A 19,203-nucleotide genomic window follows, 5' to 3' on the forward strand; every position below is an offset into this window, starting at 1 on the left:
ATCCATGCTCTTATCAACCAGCATCAGTCCTCCTCCAGAGTCATCTTATTTAATATTTCTGCTTTTTCCTCATCTTTCCCCACACATTGCTCCTTTTCTCCCTACAATTTTACAATACCATTCCTGGCCTTCCTCTTTTCGCTGATATATCTATAAAATGTTTTGTCATTTCCCTTGACCTCCTTGGTGATCCTTTCTTCTGCTTGACCTTTTTCTTTCCCAATTTCTTTCCTCTTCTCCTTCAGCTTCACCAGATGTTCTTTCACATGTTCTTCTTTTTGGGAACTTTTGTACTTCTTGTTCTTTTCACCTTTTTTTTATTAGCCACCTCCTTTGAGAACCATATCAGTTTCTTTTTTTCTCTTTCTTTTGTTTACTTTTCTAACACAAAGATTTGTTGCCTTTATTATAGCCTCTTTTAATGTGACCCACTGTTGTTCCACCTCACCATCTTCTCCCAGTCTTCTAGCTCCTCCTCAAGGTACATCCCCATTTTACCAAAGTTCATATTTTTGAAATCCAAAACTTGAATCTTTGTGTGACTTCTCTCCATCCCGGCTGCTATATTGAACCACATTGTTTGATGATGTACTAAGGTGAGCATCTTCTTGGACATTAATGACATTATCCCCATTTGTGAGCACTAGGTGGCTTATCACTGTCTTTCTCATGGGTTCCATCACTATTTATTTGAACAGATCCCCTTGAACAGCATCCATTAACTCTCTACTTCCTGCACATTCTGCAGTAGGGATACTCTAATCCAGATCCAGTAGATTGAAATCTCCAACCAGCAACTCTTCTTTCTTACCCACCTTTTGGTTGTCTTCAATCAGATCTCTCTCCAGTTTTTCAGTTTGAGTTGGAGGCCTGTAGACTAGACCAGTGTAAATGGACTGGTCTACAGCCATTTACACTGAACTGGTAAAAGACAGCCCATACCATTTCTTCCATACTCCATTACCCTTGTTTTCCAGTTGCTTGAATATTGCTTTCGGCATATAGAGCTACTTCTCTCGCTTTGCTGTCCACTTTGTCCTTCCTTAACAGGTTATAGCCTGGGATGACCTTATCCCAATGAGACTCACTGAATCATGACTAAGTAATAGCAACACTGTTTAAGTCTGCCTCCATCTTTAGGGCCTGCAGATCTGTGATTTTATTGCCCAGACTACGAGCATTTGTGGACATAGCTTTCCAGTGTTTTCCCTTCAACTTACTGCTTTTTTCCAGTCATCTTTTCTGCTCTTGAGCTTTGGTGTGGAATATTGAGGTGACTGATTTTGTTATTTTCTCTTCCCACTTCTTTGTATTGCTTTGTATTGCCTGGTTTGGCCTCTGTTGGAAACAGGATGCTGGGCTTGATGGACCCTTGGTCTGACCCAGCATAACAATTTCTTATGATAACATGCCAATTTCATTGGCCACTTATTGCCAACTATGTCCTCTAGTTTTAATGCCTGAAAATGTATGACCTAACTTCTTCACTTAGGATCCTCTTTCCTGCCACAGACAAATGTAGTCCATCCTTACCATATAGCCTTTTACTGCTCCATACATGGCTCCATACTCCAATGTATCCAAAACCACATCCTTTACACCTTGTTTTGAACATTTATTGAAATTATCTATATGGCTTAGCCTTTCCATTCCCTTTCCATGAACAGATAATACTTCAGAAAAGGCAATAATCTTTGCCATGTGTCTAATCTTCTTCCCTAGATTTTGGAAATATTTCTGTTCTGCTTGAATACCATTTCTAGCTAGTAGGGATGTGAATCGTTTTTTGACGATTTAAAAAAATCGTCAGATATTTTTAAAATCGTCAAAAATCATTAGAGTCGCGATACAATAGAAATTCCCCCGATTTAACGTAAAAAATCATAAATCGGGGGAGGGGGGAGGGTGGGACCGTCGGCCCCTGTGACATAGTGAGGGCAAAAGTAGCGCCGGCACCATTTTGAATACTGGCAATATGGCCCGAGTGCAGGAGCTCGCTCCCGGACCCCTGCTGGACTTTTGGCAAGTCTTGTGGGGGTCAGGAGGCCCCCCCAAGCTGGCCAAAAGTCCCTGGGGGTCCAGCAGGAGTCCAGGAGCAATCTCCTGCACTCGGGCCGTATTGCCAACTTTCAAAATGGCGCCGGTGCTACCTTTGCCCTGTCACAGGGTAAGGGCAAAGGGCCATCGGCGCCATTTTTATTAACGCAGCCGATGGCCTGAGAGCCGTTGATCGCTCCCCGCGCTCCCGCTGGACCACCAGGTAATTTTAAAACCTTTCTTGGGGGTTCGGGAGGGTGTTTTGATTATCAGATCGGGCTGGGCGATAACAATTTTAAGATTTGGATCGGAACCGGAACCGATCAGATTCCGGTTCCGATTCACATCTCTACTAGCTAGGTCATTGGTCTTCACATGGGGGATACTACTGATATCAGAGTCTCTACTTTCTTATATAATTGCATTGACAATCTAGTTTGCATTTCTACTAGCTGAGGATCTTGAAAAAACATTATCTGTTGTGCCCCAATCAAAATGAGTTCCCTAGTTAGTTCCTCTGATGACCAAGTCTCCCAGCAGAAGAAGTTTTCTTAGGATATTTGATACTGTCAAAGGATTTCTGGGTGCATTGGGTGATTTCTTCCCTTTCAGACATCACTTCATTTTCTATTGCTGGAGTTTCTTCCTTTTCCAATGCAGAAAAGGCATTATGTAAGGGTATCATTGGGAAGCGAGAGAGTCTTCATCACAAGCTTTACTCTACTAGATCTCACTGTATTCAATTTATTTCTGGAAGTCTGATTCCTCTGTGGGGGTTGGGGGAGATAATCAGGATGCTGCAAGGTAGGAGAGGTATTTTGAAACCTAAACAATTCTTCTTTTAGATGAGTCAGCTCATTTTTCTTTACAGAAAGTTGAATGCAAATAGGACAACCCTTAATTGTCCTAATGGTAGGCCTTATGACATAAGCACCACAATTGTTGCACTGAATAAAAGACATTCTAATACTAATATACAAATTGATTGAATGATATTTGGGTTGTATATGTTCTACTTAACCTCAGCCCTTGGAAGAACTATTTAAGAAGAAAATAACCTAGTGGTTGGTGGTGGAGAGGCAGGGCAGGAGGAAATAAATAACTACTGCAGATACAAGCCACTTTTCCCCTTCTATTAATAAACAAAGGAATTTAAAATAAAAGACTAGCAAATATTTTTTAATTCTATATATGTAGGAAAAAGAATTTCAAACCAAGCAAAACACAAATTATGAAGAAATTATGGCAGGGTTAAAATAAAAGACTGGTAAAGATTCTTAAATTTTATATACTACCCAATTCAAAGTTTTATATGTGGCAGTCGCTGCTGGACTGGCCACTAGGTGTCATTGCCCCTGTTCTCAGAATGCACTAAGAAGCCATCCATCCTTCTCAGTCCCTCCTATTTGGAGGTTCCGGATTGGATGCCTTAGTGCTTTTTAGTCCAGCCATGCTAATGTTCGTGGGGTTTAGTTTGAGAAAGCAGTCAAGTAAAGATGTATGTTTGCCACATTCTGCTGGGGCCTCCCAGGTTCACCCAAAGGAATTTATTCTAGAAGAGATCCCTCCCAGTGCACTCCCTATCTGAGGGTCCTTCTTATAATTTACAGAGAGATATATTGGTAAGCCTGATACCCTTTAGGGGAAAAGGGCTGTCGCCAGAGTACCAAAGACCTGAGAGCCTATTTAAAAACCCTAGGTAGGCAAGCATCAGTGATGGAAGAGACAGTAAATGCAGAAGAGATATCCAGTTTAAGATTTAAAGTATTTTTTGGACTTTAGCAGAGTGGGAAGGTTTTTGGATCTCCCTTTCCCGAACTTGCCTGATCCCACTGACTTTTCCCCAAGTAAAGTCTCCAGGTAAAAAGAACAATCAAACTAAAGGAAGAGGAAAAGAACAAGAATCAGGAAATCCCAACTGGATTTCTTCCCAAGGGATCAGGACAGTTAGGTGTCCAAGGAAAATAGGTCTAAACGTAGGATTTTTGCAGGAAATCTGGGGATACCTCCACTAGGATTCCCATACAGCCGGTGGGAGAGTTTGTACAGTTAATATCACCATATGCACTTCCCAAAGGTCTGAATTAAGGATCCTACCTACATGGAAAAAAATCCCAATGTACCATCAATCAGATGTAAAACTCACACTTCTGGACAGTGGACTTTAATTTATTATTACCAATCAGTAAACTTTATTCTAACACCCAGACTTGGTCCTGTCTGCTTATTACAGCCTGTCACGTCATGGGAAGCACCACTACTGTACACACACACACGGGTGACCTTTTTTCATTGTCGGGCTCCCCATGAAAGGAACCCCCCCCCAGGGATTGAGCGTCAGCATGTGATATAACAGTGCTAGCTGGAGCATCCTCAGAAGATATAAATTAGTTGCATGACCTAAAGGGAGTTACTACTCCTAAAAAAGGGGTTACATATATTTTACCTTCTTTGTTAAAGCATTTTAATTTTTGTTTAATGTTTAATAGAGCTTGTGAGAAACAAAACCCAAAGAGTGTTCCTGATTACAAGCTAACAAATGTATCTTTGTTCTTTCTCTAGATGGGGAAACGGAAATTCAGCGGATTAGAAATTTCCCTTATTGTCATGTTCATCTTTGTGACAATACTGGCTATTATTATGATAGTGCTTTTGGCCACTGGAGAAACAGGAAAAAAAGTTGATTGTAAGTAAGCACTTCAGTTTAAGGGTCATGTATTTTATGATGCATGTTAAACATTATATGAACTGTCCTAAATATTTGCATAGCGTAGGATCAATGTTTGCTGATTAGTAGGACATGGAAAAATAAAACAACATGTGGAACGTGGTTTGGGGCTGGTGATGCAACATTCATAGACTCTACGGGAAGGAATTCCAGCCTTTACTCACAGCAGTTCACTCTGATTGGCTGAAGGGATATTTGTGCTTCATTTTCGAAGGAAATACAAAAATAGATATTCTGCTGGAATGTAAGGCTCTTATCGCATCTCTTAATGGAAATATAAGGTGACCATCATACGATGTCTCTTTGTGTGAACGGCTTATAGGTGAAGCCTTTGAAGCACAAGGATTAATTTAATCATCGGTCACTTATACTAAGTCCATAGATTCTCCTGGCTGAAGTTGTACCTCAGAGCAATGCACAATTAGTAAAAATGTAATGTGCACTTATCTCCAAGACTGGCAGTCTTTAGTGTGGTCCTGAAGTTCAGGACCACACTAAAGACTGCCAGTCTTGGAGATAAGTGCACATTACATTTTTACTAATTGTGCATTGCTCTGAGGTACTTACAGCTTCAGCCAGGAGAATCTATGGACTTATTATAAGTGACCGATGATTAAATTAATCCTTGTGCTTCAAAGGCTTCACCTATAAGCCGTTCGCACAAAGAGACATCGTATGATGGTCACCTTATATTTCCATTAAGAGATGCGATAAGAGCCTTACATTCCAGCAGAATATCTATTTTTGTGTTTAGTTCTTTATTTCTGTTTATTTGGTCTCATTTTATTCATTTTCGAAGGAATCATAGTTTTTTGCTTCTTAGCTTGAAAAATGCAATGACTAGATATGAACATAAAATTTGCCATACTGGAACAGACCAACAGTCCATCAAATCCAGTATCCTGTTTCTAATCATGACCAATCCAAGTCACAAGTACCTGAAATGATCCCAAAATGTCAATAGATTCCATGCTGCATATCCCAGGGATAAGCAGTGGATTTCTCCACTGTAATAATGGTTTCTGGACTTTTCTTCCAGGAATTTGTTTAAATCTTTTTTAAACCCAGCCACATTAACATCTTTTACCACATTCTCTGGTAGGCAGCCAAAAATTCCAAAGTTTAATTATGCTTTGAGTAAAAAAATATTTTCTTCTCTTTGTCTTAAACATTTCATCTAGTAACTTCATTGAATGTCCCCTAGTCTTTGTACTTTTTGAAAGAGTAAACAACCGATTCGCATTTACCTGTTCCACTCCTCTCATTATTTTATAGACCTCATTGACCAGTAATGGGTTAAATTAGGGTTCCTCCCTCTTCCCATCACAGGTAGCTTCAAATGAAGACCGATGATATACAAGTCCCAGAAACTAAAGGCCCAGTTCTGGAAGACCAAAGGATCTGGCCAATGTTATCAGGATAATATAGTAAATTATGGCAGTTAAACACCAAACTGGTCCATTAGTCTGCCCAGCAAGGTGTTCAGGGTTGTGATTGCTGCGCCATGTAGATTACCCCCATATAAAAAAAAATGCTTCATTTCCATCTTCTTACTTACTTCTTTCTTTCTTTCTTTCTTTAATTAAGCATTTTTATATACCGAGATATGTTGGGAACATCATCTCGGTTTACAGTTAACTTAATACAGCAAGAAGCTTTGCAAAGAACAGATAACAATATGTAATAACAGGATACTAAATATAGTATTGATTAACTGTGTATGAGGGTGGTATTTACAAGGAGGATTTACAAGGCTTATTTACAGGGGGGGTGGTGAGTGAAGAGAGGGGGTACATCGAGAGAGGGTTTAGGTGTAGGCCTGCTTAAAGAGCCAGGTCTTGAGGTATCCTCTGTATTTTTCCCCATGCCCTTTTAAATTCCTCACTACTTTTGTCTTACCACCTCTTCTGGAAGGGCATTCCAGGCATCCACCGCCCTTTCTATGAAAAAAATGCTCCCTGCCATTTTTCTCGTGTCTATCCCATTGTAGCTACATTCATGAACCCTAGTTCTACAGCTTCCTTTCCATTGGTAAAATCTTATCTCTTGATTATTTTTAATACTTTTCAGGTATTTAAATGTCTGGATCATATCCTCCTTGTATCACTTCTCCTTTTGGGTATACATATTTAGATCTTTAAGTCATATCTCATACATCTTTTGTTGCAGACCCTGTTCCTTGTTGGTTGCCTTATTCTGAACCACTTCTATCCTCTTGCTATCCTTTTTTAGATATAGCTATAGAACTGTAGTACTCCAGTAGAGGTGTTACCAGTGACCTGTATAGAGACATTTTCACTATATTTTTCTGCTAGTTATAGAAACATAGAAATGACGGCAGAAGAAGACCAATCGGCCCATCCAGTCTGCCCAGCAAGCTTCACACTTCTTTCCTTTCATACTTATCTGTTTCTCTTGGCTCTTAGCAACCCTTGCTTCTATTTCCCTTTCACCCCCACCAATAATGCAGAGAGCAGTGATGGAGCTGCATCCCAGTGAAATATCAAGCTTGATTAGTTAGGGGTAGTAACCGCCGCAACAAGCAAGCTACACCCATACTTATTTGTTTACCCAGACTATGTTATTCAGCCCTTATTGGTTGTTTTTCTTCTCCCCTGCCGTTGAAGCAGAGAGCTATGCTGGATATGCATGAAGTATTAGTTTTTCTTCTCCCCTGCCATTGAAGCAAAGAGCTATGCTGGATATGCGTGACGTATTAGTTTTTCTTCTTTTTATGCAATCCAGCATCCCTTTGGCCCTCATCATCTTTTCACAATGCTTCGCTACCTTCAGATCATCACACACTATCATCCAGAAGTATTTTTCCTGGTGCATGCATTTGACCTCTCCTCGTGCTTTCTTAGATCACTTCTCATTCTGTAAACTCTCTCAGTAGGACCATCCACAAAAAGACACATTTTTCCAACTAACCCCACTGCAATATTGCTTGCAAAGATATTGAACAGAATTGGCCCCCAAATTGATCTCTGAAACATGCCACTAATTATCTTTCTTACCTCAGAGTGAATAGCAAATTCCATTTACCACTGCCCTCTGTCATCTAGCGGTCAACCAGTTTCTAATTCAGTCCATCACCTTGGGACCCATTTCCGGGCTACTCTTTTTTTATTCATGAGCCTGTTATGCCTACTATGTGAGACAGTATCAAAAGCTTCACTGAAATCCAAGTAAACAACATATAGTGCATGACTTCGATTTTTTAATCACTCAATCCACCTCTGTGTTCACCGACTACAATAGAAAATCTCTTTATATATCGGGCTTGGTAGTGTGCCCATCAGTGCTCACATAGTTTCAGAGAGGAACCATCCTGCCAATAGATGGCACAGGCGGCGGCTCCCTGGCCACTGAGAAAACGCTGCTGAAGAACGTACTCGGCTGAGGAACGTGATGCAGCTAATGCCGATAGCCAGCAGCGATGGCCAGAAAATATGCCTCCTAAATGCCAGCAACCACCAACTGCTGAAGAAATTTCAGGAAAAAAAACCATCATGCTGAAGCTGAACGACACCGTAGAGTGGCCATGTCACAAGAACTGCTGCAAGAGCAATGCACAGCTAATGCCGTTACCCAGCAGCGATGTCGAGGAGCTATGCAAGAACAGCAGGTTAGCGCATAATGTACAGCTAATGCTGTAAGTCACCGGCAATGCAGAGAAAACATGACACAAATTCAAGTTCAACAACAGTGCGAGGCAAAAGCTGAAAGACAAAAGGTTGCACGCCTACATCAAACAGGATGTCTGACTAGATATGTCCGATTCTGCAACACTGCTTTGCTTCCAGAAAATTTCAATGAACACGAAATTGAAGAAAGTTATCTTGGCCCTATGGACGCTACATGTCCATTTTGCAATGCCAAGCATTTCACATGTGAGTTAATGTCAAATTGCTGCCATAAAGGTACCATTGCATTACTAAAATACGATTGCATACCTTCATTACAAATTACATGGATGAATGGATCTGATCCACATTCCAAGAATTTCATGGCAAACATTAGATCCTACAACAGTGCAATGGCATTTGCCTCAATGGGAGCACAAGTTGACCAATCACTCACCACACGTTCCTGTCCTTTTTGTTACAGAATCCATGGGCAAATTTATCAAGCTACATCTGTATTACACCCAAATGAAGGTGAATTACCAAAGTATGCCCAACTGTACATTTTGGATTCGGCCCAAACTTTGACAGAAAGAATGAACAATCCAGCAAACAATGGATGCAATCCTGTCGTAATGGAGAACCTACACAAACTTCTTGCATATATCAATCCGTTCTCTACAGAATACAAGAACATGCTCAAATTTGAACAAGATGAAATGCTAAAGGCAAATTGGGAAAACAGAACGCCAACTGAATATTCCATGACTTTCTTAAGAGAAAGACAAAATAATGTCCACCCCGGCAGAACGAACCCTCCCACTGCCAGAGGAGAAATTGCTGCTGTTTTTCACAGTGCAGATGGTGCACCCCCAGAAAATTGGGATATTACAATTCATCACAAAAGCGGAACTTTACAAAATATATATATCCTTAGTATACTCTGCGACCCAATGTGCTACCCATTGCTTTTCCCATATGGGGATTCAGGGTAGACCACAGATCTGAAGAAAGTGGTTGGTCAAGGAAATATGTCCCAGCTTCAATGGTATTCATACCATTTGTCCATTCGTGATGGCAACTTTAACCAGTTTCTCAACGCTGGAAAGCTGACGCACCAATTCATGGTTGACGCCTATTGCAAGACCGAGGCAAACTGTTTGAATTGGTTTAGAAAAAATCAAAACACAATAAGAGCTGAAGACTATAATGTGCTTCACCGATTTGTCAACAACCACAATTTTCAGGAGATTAACATATTGCCTGGAAAGAAAGCCATCTTGCCTTCAACCTTCCAAGGGAGTCCAAGAAATATGGCTCAAAATTGCCAAGATGCTATGGCCATGGTGAGGAAATATGGTAAGCCTGACTTATTTGTTACATTTACCTCCAATCCTAAGTGGAGGGAAATCAGGGAAAACTTACTTCCTGTTCAGCAACCATATGACCACCCTGATTTAGTTGCCAGGGTGTTCCACTTGAAAATAAAATTACTTCTTGAAGATTTCACCAAACACCACAGATTTGGATGTGTTAGGGCTATGCTCCACATCATCGAGTTCCAAAAACGTGGTCTACCACATGGGCACATACTGCTATTCATGGCCCCAGAACACAAAGCCTGGGAGAATGAAAGAATAGACAAAATTGTCTGTGCAGAACTCCCTGATAAAGATGCATACCATGATAAAGATGCACATCCTGTATGATACACGGCCCATGTGGTCCATTCAATCCAAACTCACTGTGTATGGAAAACGGCAAATGCATAACAGATTTTCCAAAACATTTCTGTCCCGAGACCAACTCCAGTGTGAATGGTTATCCAAAATATCAACGCCGAGATGATAGTAACTTTGTTCAACTTAGCGGAAACAAACTGGATAACAGATGGGTGGTGCCATACAACCCATACCTGTCTCTGAAATACAAAGCCCACATTAACGTTGAGATTTGTAGCTCAATTCAAAGCGTTAAATACTTGTTCAAATATGTCTACAAGGGGCATGACTGTGCAAATATTCAATTCCTTACTGTTACCACAGAACAGGAAGCTACTATTGAATGGGACGAAGTAAAACATTTCTTGGAGAACCAATGTGTAAGTGCACCTGAGGCATGATGGAGGCTCAGGGAATACAAAATGCACCACAAAACTGATCATGTGGAAAGATTACATGTCCACCTTGAGGACAAACATACAATTTGTTTTATACCAGGCAAGGAAGCTGAAGCTGTACAGCAAAAAGCCACCAAGTCCAAACTTTTGGCATGGTTTCAACTTAATCAGGAAGACTGTAATGCCCGAGAGCATTTATATATTGATATTCCCGAACAGTATACCTGGGATGACAAAAATTCTAAATGGAAACCACATCTTAGAGGACATTAAACTACAATTGGCAGAATGTTTACCATCAGTCCCACCGATAAGGAAAAATGGTTCCTCCGCATTCTCCTTCTCAATGTAACTGGAGCAAATTCTTTCGTGTACCTAAGAACGGTCAACGGATATCCTATCCCCTTTGCAACTTTCCAAGAAGCATGCATTGAAAGGGGATTAACTGATGATGACTCAGAATGGGATACTTGCCTAACAGAAGCTGCAACCCATCAAATGCCACTACAACTTAGGCAGTTGTTTGCATTTATTTGCATCATGTGTGAGCTGTTGGATGCAACAACATTATTCCACAGACATAAGGACAATCTTATGGAAGACTATAACAGACACTTTCCTCATGGAGAAAAAGCTCTCTATTTCACACTAAGAAATAGATTCTGTCCTTCAAACACATGGAAACTCATTGACAGATTTTCACCTAGAACTTCCAGTCGGTAGCTATGATGACCCAATCCATTCTGGAAAATATTATGATCCAATTGCCGAAAAAACAATGTTCCAAGACGAGTTTCAAATGCTGAAGACAGGACAAAGAACGGCTTTCGACAACATCATGGAAGCTATTGAAAACCCTAACTAACCCAAACATCTATTCTTTATTGATGGCCCTGGCGGAAGTGGTAAAACCTTCCTTTACAACACAATCATGCATTATGTGCATAGCAAAAATGAATGTCTTGCCATGTGCATTTACAGGCATAGCTGCAATGTTGCTAGAGGGAGTCAGAACAACCCACAATCATTTCAAGCTGCCTATTCCAATAACTGAAACATCAATCTGCAACGTTCGACATGGGAGTATTATGGCAAATGACCTGAAGAATGCCAAAGTGATCATTTGGGATGAAGCTTCCATGGCCCCAGCACATGCAGTAAATGCTGTTGACACACTCTATAAAGAACTCTTAGCTGAAGATCCAAAGGTTCCTTCTACAAACCCATTTGGAGGTGTGGTCTTTCTTTTTGGTGGGGATTTCAGACAAATTCTCCCCATTATTCCACATGGCAGCAGAACTGAAATACTTTCTTCCTCCATGAAGAATAGTAAGTGTTGGAAATATATTCAGGTCCTACAGTTACACGAAAACATGCATGTCAATGAGGACCCAGCCTTTTCCCATTGGCTTTTACAACTTGGAAATGGAAACCTGCAAGGCCCTGAATTACAGGAAGGCATCTTCGAAATTCCTCCAGTCTGCATTGATAATGGATGTATTGTTGATCCTGTCTTACCTGAGGTCATCTGATCAGGAGATCACAGCATTGCTAACCGTGCAATCCTCACTCCAAAAAACAGGAATCACTCGCTCTTAATGAAAATGTCCTTACACAAATTCAATCTGATTTGAAATCCTGTACCAGCATAGATTCTATTCAGCAAGACAGTGCAAATGCCGAGGAGGCAGCAAACTATACAACAGAGTTTTTGAACAGTTTAACACCTGCAGGTATGCCTCCTCTATGACTTAATTTAAAAGTTGGTGCAGTAGTAATGTTGATACGACACCTTGACTCAACAAGAGGTCTTTGCAATGGTACAAGAATGGTCATCAGGCAAATGATGTCAAAAGTCACTGACTGCGAAATCCTCGCCGGATCTTTTAAAGGTACCAGGGTATTTATTCCAAGATTATTCTTGCACCCAGTGACCCTAACTTTCCCTTTACATTAAGACATAAACAGTTTCCCTTGAGACTTGCTTTTGCTATGACCATCAACAAAAGCCAAGGACAAACACTGGATTCAGTTAGCATTTATTTGCCATCTCCAGTATTCAGCCATGGACAACTTTATGTTGCATTTTCAAGAACAAAGTCCTTTCAGCAAGTCAAGGTAAAGGTCTTAGGAAAGGAACTGATCAACAAGGCAACTTAAAGAAAGACCATAGAGTTTATACCAAAAATGTCGTATACAAAGAAGTTTTCACCAAATAAAATAACTTCATAGCCAACTGTGGCTTTTTGAAATGTACTTCCATGTCCCTTGCCCTGGGTGAAAACAATGTATTTTTCCTTTTCAGCTAACACTTTCATACAAAACAATATGTGCAATAAAAATGCTCGCCACCCGGGCGTAGAACGAGTGCAGTTGCTAGTAAAATATATCCCTCTTTCCAGAATTTGTACAGGCCTTTTACCTCATGTTTGTCACTGGAGCCTACCTTATGGCTGCCGACCCACCACCATCCATTCCTCGTCTCTCTCTCTCCCCCATCCCCTACCATGGCAGTGCCAGACCTCCACCTCCTTTTTGGTCGCATTTGCTGGTGTGATGGGCTCCACCAGCAGCCTGGGCCTCTCCCCTTTCCTTCGACCACTGGCAGAATGAACTTATGGCAGTGGCCTAAGCCATCTTCACTCCTCTTTGGCCTCTGTCGAGACGGGTTTTTCCAGCAGCCCAGTTCTCTCCCCCTCTCTTTAACCGATAGTGGGAAGGGCTATGCCAGTGATCTTGGATGTCGCCCCCTCTTTTAAAAATGAAAATGAAATGCTAATAAAATTAGAAATACATTTTGTTCATGACCTTTTTTTTTGTGTCACATTTCTTTAGAGTCTTAGAGATATACCTAAATGTTCTATTATATTATACAGACTTGAATAAGGAGTTACAATGGAAACATCAATGCCCTGAAGAGTAAAGTTTAACTCAAGAGTTTATAATACGCTAAACTGAAAGTTGATGGTATGATTGTACCTTGCAGACCACATTTGCTTTTATGAACATTTGATATTCTGCCTTTTCCTAAAGTTGCCTCAATAAGGATTACAATAAATTTCAATGAGCAGAAGGCATTAAGACATTAGTACAGCAAACAATAAAATCAGAATCTGAAATTAATGTATTGAGATCCAGCAATAGGAAACAATACATTTTGTGGTTTCTTTTGATTGTTTCATTCTGAAAATGACAGGAAACGACAGAGACAATGCCGTTTAAATTGTCTTATGTCATTTCAAATGAATGCACATCTCTAGGAAATAATAGCATAATCAGTCTTAGCAATGAATGCTCATGCTAGTTGACATATTCTTTCTCCTACCTTAGCATTGATTTGGCTTTCTGTTTAAGCTACATTTTGGCTTTGTAAATGCCTTAAAATAAACTCTTTACTGTTCTGTTTATAATATTTAGATAGAACAATTTTCATAAGTCATTTACCTAGGAAAATATCAATTTACCTGCATAAATCTATTGTCTAAAAATTATTCTCTTTTAGCTGTCTAAAAGTTTGCCTGGGGATGAAGATAATATATACTTTTAGCCATAGTAGGAGTGGTTGGTTTTGGGTATGGGCTCAGGTTGAGGGAAAAAAAATAATGTGTAGATTGCATGTTCCAATCCATGGGTGGTATTTTTTATGACAGTCCCTGTAGAAAAAGCAGTTGTGGATGTCTGTTGATACTTTGTTCCTATGGCATTTCACAAAGAGAGAGTCTGCGCATATTTCCATTTTGAAAATTGGAGCATGAATTTTGCACTAATGTGGGCAGTTTGATTACCACGGTGCAATTATCAAACTGCCTACATTGGAGCAAATACCAGCAGTGCTTTTCTACTTGCATGATATGCACCAATAATTAAAACAAAATTATACATGCAATCTGGCTTTGATTATTGCACAGGTGCAAAGTAGGAACCTTACTGGCCCCTTTCCTTTGTGCAGGGAAAAATCGAAAGGAAAATAACATGCAGATTTCAAAAAATGTCATCTAGACATATTTTCTTCTCTGACCTAAACACATTCATGAGAACGCTCGCAATGTATATTTTGTAAAACAACTTGCAAACTTGAACCCCGTTCTGCGTGGGCAATTTTCAAAAAGCCATTTTACAGAATATGAGTAAAAAAAAAAAATCATTTTATCCACAGAAAGCAACTTTCAAAATTACCCTTTTCATTTTCAAAAGTATTCAAGTATGACAAATGATTGAACTTCACTAAAATTCAGATTGTTTTTTGTAAGGTAATGATTATAATAAGTATCTTGTCTGTTTCTCACAGACTTTGGAGCTCATGGTCCAACATGTTTTTGACTTTCCAACTGTATGAAATAATTTTTTTTTAAATTGCTCTTAGAACATTTCTACTGTATTTTACTTTTCAAAAAGACTGAAATATAGTTATTGATTGAACTTCCTTGCAGTAGTTCATATTCCTGTTATTGTAAGGTATTTAATATATATTAGAGATTAAATGGGGGGAGGTGCAGTTTTCAAAGACCCTGCCCAGTTGCAAACTACACGGGTGCCCTTAATACACATTACTTCAGGCACATTTCCAAAGGGAAACAACCTGTATTGGTTTCCTTTGAAAATGAGCAGGCGGAAAGTGCACGTAAAAAAAAAAGTCAATGTATTTTGCATCTGCTGGTAAAATAGCAGCACACGTACTAAGGAAAATAATGCATTTACAGTGCTCTTTTTCTCCCTGACCTAAACATGACCGCCCCCTACCCCTGAGAATACCTTTTTAAGGGGGTCATTTTCAATAGCTTTCGCATGTGAAAAGGGACTTTTCACACACAAAGAGTCCCTTTTCGCGTGCAATAGGGTGATCGGGGCGGAGTCGACCCCGGAAAAGGAGGAGTTGGGGTGCCACCGGGGCCGACGCTGCGGACACATTGCTGGCGGCGAAAGGTAAGGACCCTTATCGCCGCCAGTTTTGCGCCGAATAATTACACCTTTTATGGTGTAGTTATTCGGTGCGAAAGCCGGCAGCCAGCGCACCACGGTGGTACGATGGCTGCCGGCTTTCGCAGGTCCGCCCCTCGCTTCACCCCCCCCACCCCCGGTACTGCCGGATTCTGCGACCTTAGAGAATTCAGGCCTAAGGCAGGTAAAATTATGCTTGTTATGGATGCTGTACATAATTTGAGGAAGGCAATTTTCAGTCAGGATAATGTCCCCAGGTAAACACCTATTCCCCCAGGGATAATGGCTTTGAAATTGGCTTTCGTAGCATAAAGCATCACAAATGATTCAACTGTGCAGAAAAATGTCTGTGTTTTAATGCTTTACCATGATAAACTAAAATAATGAAATGTACCAACTGTTCCTGCTCACTTTTCCAGCAGGTACAAGTCCAAAACCACAGTGCTCTGCTGTAGATATCGCAGTAAGAATAGACTGCGCTCCAGATCAAACAGCGACAAAGGTCTGTAAACCATAATTCTGAAATGTTAGAAAACACAGCATTGCTGACACAATGTTAAAATATTAGCAGGCCTGTTAATTTAGATAATACTTTTTCACATCCTCCCTTCAAGGACTGGCATATGATACTTAGTAAAATCTTAATTAACAACAATAATTATAATAGTTCTATGGCAACTATTAATAATGATGTGCATTCAATTGAAATGAATGGTGAAAACAGGATGAATGAGCTCATTTTTGGTTTGTTTCAACGAAAAAATTACTAAAAGCTAGAGATGTGCATTGGGTACCCGATCGTTCCCGCTTTCGGGTTCTTGTGGCCGCAGGAAAATCTTGTTTTCCCACGGACTGCCTTTTTTTTTCGAGAAAAAACTGATTTTCCCCGACAATTCAGGGAAAATTCGGGGAAAATGGAATCGGTTTTCGGTGTTGCCGATCCATGACGTATGAAATTCCCTATTGTCAAAAAACGAACGCACACCCCTACTAAAAACACTAACATTTTCATGTTGTTCCATTTTCAGCAAATAGTGTACTCTCAGGGTCATTTTTAAATTTGCATTAGGGCCTTAAAGCGTGCAATAAGGCCCTAACTTGTGCGATAAATTTTGCAATGCAAATCCTATGCAGATTCTACATTGAATATGCAAGTGGGAGGAGAGTAGGAGGAGTTAATGCAAAATAGGGTCTCCTACCTCACATATGTTAATGTACAATAATGCTAGAAATAACTACACCTATTTTTTTTTTGGTGGTACAGGCAAAAAAAGTTTTTTAGCGCAAGTGAGTACCCATTAGCATGGATCACGGCTATTATCACACGCGATAAAATGAGGCCTAATAGCAAAAATAACTACCACGTCCTCCTGGGCCATTAAAAACAGCTGATCCTACCTGGCCTGCCTTCCTAGACCCATTATGCTTGTGGCAAGTATTCTTTTAAGGAGACACTAGATGCCTGAGGAGGATCGCTACAGCCAAGAAGAAGAAGAAGAAGAACAACAACAACTACCAGAACAGGCAAGGGTCATTCCCACTCTTCCTAGGGAATTCCCTGCACTGAAGCCTGAGCCACTGACTCTGCAGGGAGAGCATCAGGGTCCACGACAGCGCTGGCCTCTCAGGCAGCCAATACGGAGGAGATACAAGTAGTGCAACTTTCCTCCATGAATATCTTTGCTGGGCATGCCAGAAGAATATGTGTTAAGAAGATATCATCTCAGCTTTCGGGCTATCCTGGAATTATAGGAGGGGATATGGATCCAGTCATGTAACGGTCTCATGTTATACCTGGCCTCACCAAACAATTGGCTACCCTGCATTTCCTGGCATCAGATCTTTCCAAACAACAGTAGGGGGTCGTCGGAGAAATAGCCCAGATCACTTTTCCACACTGTTTTGGCCAGGTCACAGAAGCAGTATCTGACCGCTTTGAGCACTATGTAGCATTCCCTCAGGACAGAAAGGACATGATGGATATCAAGAGATGCTTTTATGTCATTGCACTCTTTCTCAATATAATGGGAGTTATTGACTGTACTCACATAGCCAATATCCCACCATGTAACAGAGAGGAGATCTTCCATAACAGAAAGCTTTTCCACTCCATCAATGTGCAAGCGGTCTGTGACGCACAACTGTGCATCCTCAACATCGTGGCCAGGCACCTTGGAGCTGTGCACAATTCTTTTATACTTAGGCAATCTGGTTTCTTTGAAGAATTTTGAGGACAGCCTATTTCTATTTACTCTCTGGTTCTGTGTTTCCATCAACCTGCTGGGACATGGGGGGGGGGAGGACTGTGCGGATGGTTTCAGAATTGCTTAAACGACAAATGCCTGGTACTGTTAAGTGTGCCAGAGTGCCAGGGCCTGGCTTTCTCTCGCTATGCTGGAGAGGCCTGCTAATGTTATGTTTCCACATGGTTCACTTGCCACAAAGCTTTGTGAGTGGGTAGCCATACATACTTTCATTGCTTCACTCAATAAATTTGTCTTTTCCAAGCCTGACATTTCCAGCAGTAGAAATGTGTTTGGTTATTGACATTCTTTTAGTAGCCACACTGCTGTGACTCCCAGATCGTGTGTGGCCGGTTAGTCTTCGGTCAGCCAGGATGTCAGCCACAGTTTGTCAAACAAAAATGGCTCATTTCCTAGCATGTAGCCAATGGACTCAGAACCAATGGGTATTGTACTCTCCTGATAGCAGATGGGAGTCAGAGTCAGATTTCAAAGCTGACGTCAGCCCTCATATACCCGTGCAGCGTGCTTAGCTCTTAAGTATTTCTCTGTCTCCATAGCAGATGCAGACATTATCCCAAACAAGAATAGTGTAACATTTACAGAAGAAAGAAGAAAGAAAATTTACCTTTAGAAGAGATTCCCGCTTCTCCTGCGGTGAAACTTAATGGTCCCTCCCCCAGTCGAGACTTTCCTGAGGTGACATTCAGTATCCCTCAGAGGTGAGCCTTGGTCCGACAGTCGATTCCTGGTGTGGAATCAGCTGTCGGACCAAGGGTGGCTGAAAGGCAGTTGGCACAGATTTGAGCGCGGCAGTGAAGGTATTTCCCTCTCCCCCCGCAGCTGGAGACCGCCCGGCACGCGAATGGTAGACGCCGAGACCAGGTAAGGTAGAAACCTTTACTTCAGTCTCTGGTCTCCAAGTCTCGAATAGCCCTACTGTCCTTCCTCCAACGAGGCTTTAAAATCGGGTTGAGCAGCCCTCCCTGAACAGGCCCCGATTTGGTACGAGGGTCCACACACGTGGAGACCCTCTGGGGGGGTCGCCATCTTGCCTTCGGGGTCGACCGGCGGCATGCATGGGCTGGGCCAGAGGCCCGAAGTGCCTAACTTAAACTCTTATCTACGGGGTGAACGCACAACGACGCGCACAAATAAGCCCCACGCACAACTGTGCGCATAACTGTGCCACGTGCACAAACTCCATTGCCCGCACGCACAACTTGAGCGCATGAAGTACGCATAACTCCTGTGCATCTGATGCTCACAACTAAGTGCATCCGCGTGCCTAACTACACGTGCACAAATAATGGCACCACCATGCAAGAAAGCCAAGGGACCCTTCCTTTGCCCAGCCTGCCACTTAAGAGCCACACAGCCTAGATTGGAATCCCTCCTGTGCCAACAGTGTGAACAGAACCAGGGAGTACCAAATCAAGACCCTCTACAGTCAGGAGAGGGATCTGGCTGTACAGGCATCCTGGGCCTAAGTATTTCCAACTCAGCACCCCC

At 41.3% G+C, this 19,203-nt stretch overlaps 1 protein-coding gene across 1 annotated transcript in view; it reads left to right on the plus strand.

The window, feature by feature from the left end:
- SI (sucrase-isomaltase) overlaps window positions 1–19,203 on the plus strand; it is a 350,476-nt gene that overhangs the window by 50,953 nt on the left and 280,320 nt on the right. The window contains 2 exon segments of the mRNA XM_029616444.1: window positions 4,600–4,723; window positions 15,868–15,950. Coding sequence (XP_029472304.1) covers window positions 4,600–4,723; window positions 15,868–15,950 — 207 coding nt within the window.

Source organism: Rhinatrema bivittatum, chromosome 9 (assembly GCF_901001135.1).
Source record: "Rhinatrema bivittatum chromosome 9, aRhiBiv1.1, whole genome shotgun sequence".
In the NCBI taxonomy this organism is placed as follows: domain Eukaryota; kingdom Metazoa; phylum Chordata; class Amphibia; order Gymnophiona; family Rhinatrematidae; genus Rhinatrema; species Rhinatrema bivittatum.